This window comes from Amaranthus tricolor, chromosome 2 (assembly GCF_026212465.1).
Source record: "Amaranthus tricolor cultivar Red isolate AtriRed21 chromosome 2, ASM2621246v1, whole genome shotgun sequence".
Classification (NCBI taxonomy): Eukaryota; Viridiplantae; Streptophyta; class Magnoliopsida; order Caryophyllales; family Amaranthaceae; genus Amaranthus; species Amaranthus tricolor.
In genome coordinates this window covers 27,835,675-27,845,306 of record NC_080048.1, presented here as the reverse complement: position 1 = coordinate 27,845,306, position 9,632 = coordinate 27,835,675, and the positions used below count along the sequence as shown (strand labels likewise).

Below are 9,632 nucleotides of genomic sequence, written 5' to 3'. Positions count from 1 at the left end.
GCTTGGATTTGAAATCTCTAAATCTTTCAGCAATAGCTAAAAGAAACACATTCTTCTTCTCCTCATCGTTATCGATGTGAAAAAGATTCTACAAAAGAAAAATTATATTCATTTGTGTCAATTAAATTAATTTTAAAATGAAACTAAATGAATAAAAATAGTAAAGTTATTGCTTACCACAGTATCTGTAACACTCCGGCCCCTCGGACCGCTGGTGACTACTCATAGAAACTGTAGACTGTTCCCACAAACCAACACAAGTCTTTCCAACGCACTTTGGCCTCACTCGTGACCCGGGAAAACTTCCCAGGAGGTCACCCATCCTAAGATTGCTCTCCACCAAGCACGCTTAACTGTGGAGTTCTTAGCAAATGGGCTCCCTAAAAAAGAAGATGCACCTTGTTGATATGAGTAGTCTATCAATTCTTTTTCAAGCTAAATCTGGGGTATTACAGTATCATCCCATAGAGCGTTCTTCAAACCCTTTGGAACCTCATTCCATGCGTAAAATATCGAAATCTTGTAGATACATAGGCCCACTTGTTTTCCATATTGCCTACACCATTTTCCACAGGGTTGACCCAATGCATTGTATTCCAAATGCATGGGTTCTGTGACTTTGAGGTTTTTCGTAGGACCTTGCCCTTTTCTTTTTTTAGTAGTAGTGGGAGCATCAATTGGTGGGGCGTCTTCAGTGTCATAATCATTGTAAAGTGGTGGAGCGTCTTCAGACATACGCTCGCATCTAACAATTTGGTCCTCTTCAGTGTCATAACTATGATGCTCATTATCCGAGGTCTCAATCTCGGGGACAATTTCGTTTCTGAAAAGATGTATTCTATATGAGTACCTGAATGAGTATGAATAGAAATATATTAGAACTTAGGAACGTAAATTCAATTCTAACCACTTCAACACAATAATATATACCAAATAGTGTTGTGTGCAAATTTTCATACAAAACAAACCAAGTTTGAGCTACTATATGGGCGAAAGTGCCAAAATGCTTTAAAAACTTAAAATCGCAATTGACCAAGTAATTTTAAGAATATGTCTATGATTTACAATCCTAACCACTTCAACACAATAATATATACCAAATAGTGTTGTGTGCAAAGTTTCGTGCAAAACAAACCAAGTTTGAGCTACTTTATGCGCGAAAAGGCCAAAAAAGCTTAAACTAGCATCTCACATAACGCTTCTAATAACATTGTGAAACTAGCGTCACTCTAATTGAACTTTGACTTAATATTGAAAATTTTCAACACTGCTGTTAGTTTGGTGAACTTTGTACATCCAGGGTCCAAAGGCCTTTGAGAAGCCTCTGTCAACAAGTCAAAAACACGAGGACGTTTTCCTAACTCATCCTCGACTCCTTCCATCATCTCATCAACACGATCCACATCCTCATCGACATTCTCTTCATCTGTCTCATACCCATCAACACGATCTACTACATCCTCATTGACATTTGCTACATTATTGACATCCTCAACAACACTTTTCTCTTTGTAAACTCCCTCCTTACCATGCCAAACCAAAACTCGATATTGAGGCCTAAAGACACGTCGAAGTATGTGCTCCCTAAGGATATAAACACTATCTACCTTTGATACATTGCCAAAAGTGACACATGAGCAATAAAAACCAACTCCCCCGTCCTAACTTGATGTTCAACTGCAAATACTACAAATTTAATACGCCATCAATAAATTCTGACGATTCAATGCTTCCATACATCCAAGAACGATCTTTTGTCATCCTAAGTGTGATTAATTAATTCAAAACAAAATTAATACACAACTTTTGACATATATAATTAACCCTAGTTAACCCAAATTAACTCTATTTAACCCTATATAACATTTATATTATTTAAAGTAATCCAATAATGTATATTTTAATTACAAAACATATATAAAAAAAACCATTTTCTTTAATCAAATACACATAATTCAAAATAATAAGAAACTAATAATATAAAACTATATACATAAGTAAGTTATTCACATTCAAATATACAACGACATGTATACATAAGTAAATTATTCACATTCAATCTACCATAAAAATCCTAATTAATTAAAATTATTCACATTCAAATATTCAAGTACATACATAAGTAAATTATTCACATTCAAATATAAAATACATACCTTGGTAATTAGATATGATAATATTGTTTCTACAATAAGATTATGTAACCTACAATGAAAAACAAAATCAAAATTAGTATTAAAACACAATAAAACTATTCTTGAAGAACTTAAACAAAGATTGGAAAATTTATACCTTGAAGAAGAACAAGCTTAGCCCTAATTTCGTAGGTTTTTTTAAGGAAAAACAACAATGATGGGTTGAAGAACATAAACAAAGATGGAAAAGGAAATTCGTGCAATGGGTGGTTATTGAAGAACACGTACAGTAGCAGTCGTGGGGTTTAGAAGATGATGAACGAAATTGAAGAGAAGAACACAGTAGCAGTTGTGGGTTTTTGAAGAACTTGAAGAGATTTTTGCAGAAATTTTCATGGGGTTTTTGAAGAAATTTTTGAAGAACTTGAAGAAGAAGAAGAAGACAGTCGTCGTCGTGGGTTTTAGGAGAATACAACAATTATTTGAGGGTTTTGAGCAAATGAACGTTGAAAAGCGGGTTTTTAATTTTTTAGAATTATTATTTGCTGCGGGCTGCAAAAAACCGCAGCATATACTCAACTATTTGCTGCGGGCTGCCAAAAACCGCAACATATACTCCACATGTGCTGCGGGCTACAACAAAACCGCAGCGTTTGATTAACTTTTTTTTTTTTGGCAAATTCTTTTATGCTATTTTAAGTTGCGTAGAAAAAAAACCGCAGCCATTGATTAGCAGAAGATATGTTCTTTTCCACTAGTGAAAATTATAATATATTATATTAGTTTCAAAGCCCTAATAATTTCATTTGCCAAATGAAAAAAATCAATTCAATCACTAATAACCAATTAACATCAAATGAAACCAAGATTCAAACAGCTCTAAGGTAGCAAAATTTTAATTTAAAAGCTAAGAGTCCCAACTTCCACGCATGTTAAAATATACTATGGTTTAGAGTCTCAATTTAATCATTAAAAAGCAAAATAAAAAATAGCATTTTTATAGAGTATTTTTAGAACCATGTTGAATCAGTAGAATCGTACTATTCTAATTGCGACTCTATGATTCTATACAATTTTAACAACTCTACTTGTGATTTTAACCGATTCTGATTTTAGTAACAATTTAAATCCGGTTTTAAGAAACTTGAATCTATTGATTCCTAATATAAATGAAATTGTTGTGAATAAAGCTTTTGATATTTATAAAATGTGTGGTCACTTCAAGAAGGCAAATAAACCTAATGCATTTGATTAAACTAAGGATAGATGATGAATACAAGTGATAAATATATATAATATGTCATTAAGTGGTTAAACATATTGCTTGATACAAACTTTGTAGACATTAAAAATATAATCACCCATAAAATAAGTAGTAGGTGTTCGCGTGTTGCTCCAATGCTAATGAGACGATTAAACGGGAATAAAGTTAATCCAAGGTAAATTTTGAGAACATTTGAAATTGTCAAAATGAGGATAGATTATTGAAATTATTTATAGTAATTTAGATTGATTATAAAGATGGAGCATTTGCTTGCAGTTCATGGATGATTATCTTAATTAAAAATAATGTTGGTTGAAGACTTAGAGCATCAGCTCTGCCTTTAACAACACCCGCTAAAGTATCATATCATTTCGTATAAATAGAGGATCACGCACACAAATGATTATAGTACAACTCTTTGTATCATGGAGTGTACAACATCATCATCTTGCCTAAGGAAGTCTGGAGAGAGTGGGAGAAAACGCAAATCAATACCCTTTAAGATATAATTCCCTAGATTCAAAAACTACCAAATGTTCATTATACAACCACTAGGGTTCAACTTTGATATTGATGGATTCACTTTCTAAGAGTTTGCAACAATCCACACTCTATCGATATTTCTTGTTCCTCCATAGATAAAATACAGTGGCAATCATAGCAGCTGTTAAGAACTTGTTTCCATAGTTTGTATTGTCGTAACTTTTCCTTATCCATACCAACACCTTATCTAACCTTGTGTGTGTAGAATGCACTCCCAACCGTTGCAAAACTGCAAAGATACGCCTTCTAATTAGTTGAGGAAAATCTCAACTATATTGAACATTATCGAACTTGGATGAAAAATTAAGGGGACAAATACATGAGCCCAAAATTTGGGTTCAAAAATTATGGAGGGTAAAGATTTCTATTCGTTACGTCTTAGTTATACAACGTGATTTATCAGGAATTGCAAAGAGTTACAAGAATTATCTCTAACTAAGGTTGCTCAATATACATACTTACAGGTATTTAGTCTGAAAACATTTTTCTGTCTATCGTCCTTGGCATCATCATCAACACTAGTATCCACGTAATTAACTTTTTCGCCTTCGTTTTCTCTGTCTTTTAAATCTTCTGATGCCAATCCTACACATTTTCAATTGGTTTATTAAACCATACTAAGCCTGTTTTCAGTGCTAATCATACGATCATAAAACATTTATGTTACTTAGATTCCATGTCAAATAAATTTAACGTTATTGCAACAAACTTGAGTAAATGTGAGTTGTATCTACTTGTAACACTCATAAGAATATGCATAGTTGAGAATAAGTTAAAATATTTTTAAGAAATAAATGTTCATTGGCAAGGAAAATGTAGATTTAGTTTAGCAAATATTGTGTTCATAATTGTTTGCATACCTTGATCACAGTCAGATTTGGCATGTACATTGTCCTGTCTATAATCAGTACCAGAATTCACAAAGCTGGTATGAATCACCCCTTCCGCTCCAAAATCCGCACTTTTGCTGCTATCTTCTGAATTCATACCTGCACATTTGAATTAGTTTCATCTTTTCAAAGAAATATCCTAAACTAAACATACTAGATTCAATAAGCCATAGAAGCAACACAAATAGCAAGCCCTAAGTAATGGATTCTAGCCTTCACGAATGCTTTTTTCAGATCTGAAATCTACTTGAAATTATTTCATATCTAACTTAACTTTGATATTCATGCACTCTGTTTCTCATACTTACTTGCGATTGGTCTAAGATCATTACTACAAAAATCAAGTTCAATGTCCATGTTTGCAAGTGTATCATTTTCTATGAGTGTACCATCGCGAGTACTCTCTTCTACATAATTAACAGCAGAATGGTTGGTATTTTCGTGAACTTCATCACATTGGTGTTCAGGTGAAACAATAATGTACGATAAACATACTTAATTAACATTTCAAGTGAAACAATAAGTATAACATACTTGCACTTACTTGTATTTAATTTAAAATCACTACTACTGAACTCTTCTGTATAAGTATGTGTATCAGGTTGAGTGCCAAAGCTTGCAAGTAAACCATGTTCTGTCTCTTTATCGTCCACATTACTAACAACGACAGCAGGGTCGTTCCATACTTCAGCTTCTTCACTTTTGTTTTCGCTATCATCTGAAGATGAGACAATTAACTTATACAACAGATCTATTATCTATGATGTAATAGGCATAGAAATAAAATTCTAATGAAATGGTCAGTGACGGAACGCTTGAAAATTTGAATTTTGTGGATCAAATTAGGTAAATCCATTCAGTAATGTTTAAGACCAATTCTAAAAGATTCAAGCATCATACATTACAATAGCCATTTGTTATAATTGTACTTAAGTTAACTTGGGTTTGACTCATGTGTTGGGAGTTTTGACCATGGGAGTATTCCCATGTTGTATGGAAAAGAAGTTCTTTTAAATCAAGCCATTGATGTGTTGCTTGGGCATGTGTTTCATGGTCAAGGTTTTGTAAATAAATTCATTGGGTAATGGGTAATCAGTGATCACCCATTTGATGTATTGTATTATACTTATTTTTATAAAGCCATTTGATGTATGTTGAAGCATGAACATTGGAGAGTATGGAGAAGTGCCAAGGCTGAAAGCTAGGTGATCAGGGCCGGCCCTTAGGCAGTAGAAATCATGAAAATCAATGTAAATTATAAAAAAGGGTTATTTTTATAAGATTTTACCAGCAAAATTATTTTTTTTAAGGGCCTAATTCATCAATATTTACACAGGGCCTCTAAAATCAACATGACGGACATTTACGTCATAAGAATGGGAGTATTGTATTATACTGAAGGACCTTGGTAGATGTGAAGATGCGTCTCAAAGTTAGGAAAGATATGGGCTTTACTTGAGGGTTCTACACGCGCTTATAGGGATTAGGGACACTCGCGGTGCTCATTCAAGAAACTTAAATTTGTGTCTGAGTTTTTGTGCACTATTTTCCATCTCCTCAATCTCAATGAACTATATGTATATCTCAATATGAGAAGTCAACAATGTTCAAGTTTAGAATTTTACTCTAGATGCTGAGTTTTACAACCTAAGTGAATTTGCGTACATTAAGGAAACATTCCTGCACTTCAACTTATTTAAGAATGGAATCGATTCAACTCTTACCGGACCAAAAACCCGAAACCAAAACCTATTTTAACAAATATAAATCCATGGATACGGACAGGGTCCAAAAATTCATTGCCGTCCCTAGCTCAATTTCTTGGGTAATCCTCTGTTACAGAGAATTTAGATCTTGAACCAACCAAGTACTATATTATGAATTGCAAATATTGAAAAGCATTATTCCAAGTTTTGTTGCTCAAATTTGCCATACTTACAGGTATGTGGTCTAAAATCATTATTCTGCGTATCATCAACACTAGTACCCACGTCAATAACTCCATCAACTTTGCTTTTGCTGTCATTTAAGTCTTCCAATGCAAACCCTGCACATTTTATTTGGTTTGTTATACCAAATCAACCTTGTTTTTTAGTGCTAATCCTACAATAATAAATATGTATATTAACTAAGATTCCGTGAGTTGTATCTTGTAACATTGGTGGGAATATGGTTGAGAAGTATGAGAACTATTGGTAGGAAGCAGGAACATGGTTAAGAACTATAGCTGGAGATATTTTTAAGAAACAAATGTTCATCCAAAGAAAAACATGGAATTAGTCTGCATATTTTTGGTTTATAATTGTTTGTATACCTTGTTCATTGTCAGATTTTGCATGTACATTGTCCTGTCTATTTTCAACACTAGTAGACACAGAACTAGAAATATTCACCCCTTTAGCTCCATCATCTGCACTTTTGCTGCTATCTTCTGAATTCATACCTGCACATTTGAATGTTACCTTAGGCTTTGGTACAGTTTCAATAACAAAATATCCGAAAATAAATATAAAAAAGGTTCTACTTAATCCATTAAGCCATAGAAATAACCACAAAGAGTAAGCCATAGCTAGTAAATTATACACCTCATGAATTATTTTTCTTATTGAACTATTTTACTCAAACCAATTTCTTCTCATACTTACTCGAAATTGATCTAAAATCTTTACTACTGAAAACAAGTTCAGTGTCCATGTTTGCTAGTGTATTGTGTTCCATCAGTGTATTATTGCTAGTACTGTCTTCTAGATCAGTAGCAGCATGGATCCCATCTTCATGAGCTCCATCAACTTGCAATTCACAGTCTGAAACTGATTCTGCACCTTTTAATTGGTCAATTGATACCGTGCAATAACCATGTACATAATTGACATTTCAAATGAACCGATAATTAGTATACATTACTCAACACACTTACTTGATCCAAAATCACTACTACCAAACTCTTCTGTATTAATTTGTGTATCATGTTCAGTGCCTAAGCTTGCAAGTGTATCATGTTCTACCTCTGTTTCATCGACACCACTAACCACAACAGGAGAGTCGTTGATGCTTTCAGCTTCACTAATGTTTTTGCTACCGTCTGAGATGAAACGATTAGCTTAATACAACTGGTTGTTATAGCCATCTATTTAGAAACAGAAGTCCTATGGACAGTGATGAAATCCAAGAAAATGTATATTGTGGATACATTGAGCAATGTTATAATAGAACAATGCTGAAAAATTCAAGCATCATACAACACACGTACAGAATCCATCAATGGTTTGCACTTTTTCCAACTCCTGAATGGTCAATGCACTATCTATCTCAAATTTAGGATTTTACATTACATCGAGGGTTTTACAACCTAAGAAAATCAACTTAGGCAGATTAACGAAATGTTAGTGCTTTTTAATTCAAGCACTGTTACAAATACAACAAATCTAGAGTCTGGGCATAAAGTGGAGCATGTACAATGCAACGTTGAGTTGTGACTAATACAAGGTTGGTTGGACTTCCCTTAACTTCCCTTCTAAATTAATAAGGGGGGCTTCCCTCATTATTCACTTAATTCCTGAAAGTATTATCCAAACACACCATAAGACAATAGAATTATTACAAGCTAGGTTAATATGCTTCCAATTATTTGATGTTGACAATGAAGATAATGTTTCAAATTATGATATTTCTACACCTTATTTTTTACTACCTGAACTCTTTACCTTATCACATTATATGTTTTGGTTAATTTTATTGAGTTAAGAACAAATCATCCATTGATGAGATGATGTATTTGAGCACTTAGTGGGGCAAGCTATGGCTTGCATTTATAAGGGAAATGACGAGGAAGCAAGTTCTCTCTATGCCAAAAGTTCGAAGCAAAGAATTGGTGAGAAGAATGTGAAATAGAGATTGGCAGGTAACTCGAAAAGCAACAGACTGCTCGTTCGAGCAAAATATCTTCAATCGAGCAGACAGTTAGCTTGGTTGATTGAGCAAAAGTGTCCCAATGCAACTTCGATTTTGCTTTGAAATTGTCTCACTAATCACATCTGTATAAATCACAAGTATTACACCGTACCTTAATCACCTTCATTTACCGTCCCAACTAATTTAAGTTACATTAATCCAGATGCATGAATAGCAGTTACCCGTTGACCTCCATGGATTATCTCCATCTCCGATGAAAAATCGTATAATAGAAATTAAAATTCATAAACATAATATGGGGATTAAGGATTAAAACAGAGAAATGGAAGGAATGGAAAATAGAATGACATTACATATTGGGATATCATCAAAGGAATTTGTAGGTAAGATTTGTACTCAATAAAACATTCCAATATTAGAAATTAAGTGAAAAGATTTGGAAGGACATTAATCCCATTGGATTCCTCATTTTCTATCTAAAATGTGAACATAATGTAAGGTTTTCCACTGAATTTGTAATAATCAAACCCTTAGAAACTGCTAATTAATATGATCTAAAACCAAAAAATTAGTCTAATGTACTCATTGCATACCTACTAAGAATAAGAATTGGTAATGGATTCAATTAAAGTGAAAGATGAAATAGAAATACCAGAAGTAGGCCTCCGTAAATCAGGATCATATCTTCTTCTGACCATAGTAGGCACATGTTTGAGAGCTACAGGTCGGTACATAGGCAATGGTGCTGGGGATTTTCCGCCATTGTTTTTCCCTGAATTCATCTTCTGTTGCTATGATCCCTATGCAACTAATTTCAACAGTATAGTATAATTCTATAATATATACTGATTTTATTTCTGTATGAACATGCGAGGAATCAAATATTTT

At 33.5% G+C, this 9,632-nt stretch overlaps 1 protein-coding gene across 4 annotated transcripts in view; it reads right to left on the bottom strand.

Annotated features, from left to right (window-relative positions):
- Window positions 1-3,532: 3,532 nt before the first annotated feature.
- Window positions 3,533-9,632, bottom strand: part of LOC130806820 (uncharacterized) — a 6,131-nt gene continuing 31 nt past the window's right edge. The window contains exons 1-9 of one of the 4 annotated variants that reach the window (XM_057672024.1): window positions 9,397-9,632; window positions 7,750-7,914; window positions 7,478-7,654; window positions 7,147-7,275; window positions 6,772-6,879; window positions 5,377-5,550; window positions 4,803-4,931; window positions 4,405-4,527; window positions 3,533-4,171 (exon numbers count right to left, since the gene is read on the bottom strand). The exon at window positions 9,397-9,632 is cut by the window's right edge and continues 29 nt beyond it. In XM_057672024.1, coding sequence (XP_057528007.1) covers window positions 4,011-4,171; window positions 4,405-4,527; window positions 4,803-4,931; window positions 5,377-5,550; window positions 6,772-6,879; window positions 7,147-7,275; window positions 7,478-7,654; window positions 7,750-7,914; window positions 9,397-9,526 — 1,296 coding nt within the window. In that variant the 5' untranslated portion in view covers window positions 9,527-9,632 and the 3' untranslated portion in view covers window positions 3,533-4,010. Of the gene's footprint in view, window positions 4,172-4,400; window positions 4,528-4,802; window positions 4,932-5,376; window positions 5,551-6,771; window positions 6,880-7,146; window positions 7,276-7,477; window positions 7,655-7,749; window positions 7,915-9,396 lie in introns of all 4 variants that reach the window. The other 3 variants (XM_057672025.1, XM_057672026.1, XM_057672027.1) reach the window with 3 other exon arrangements.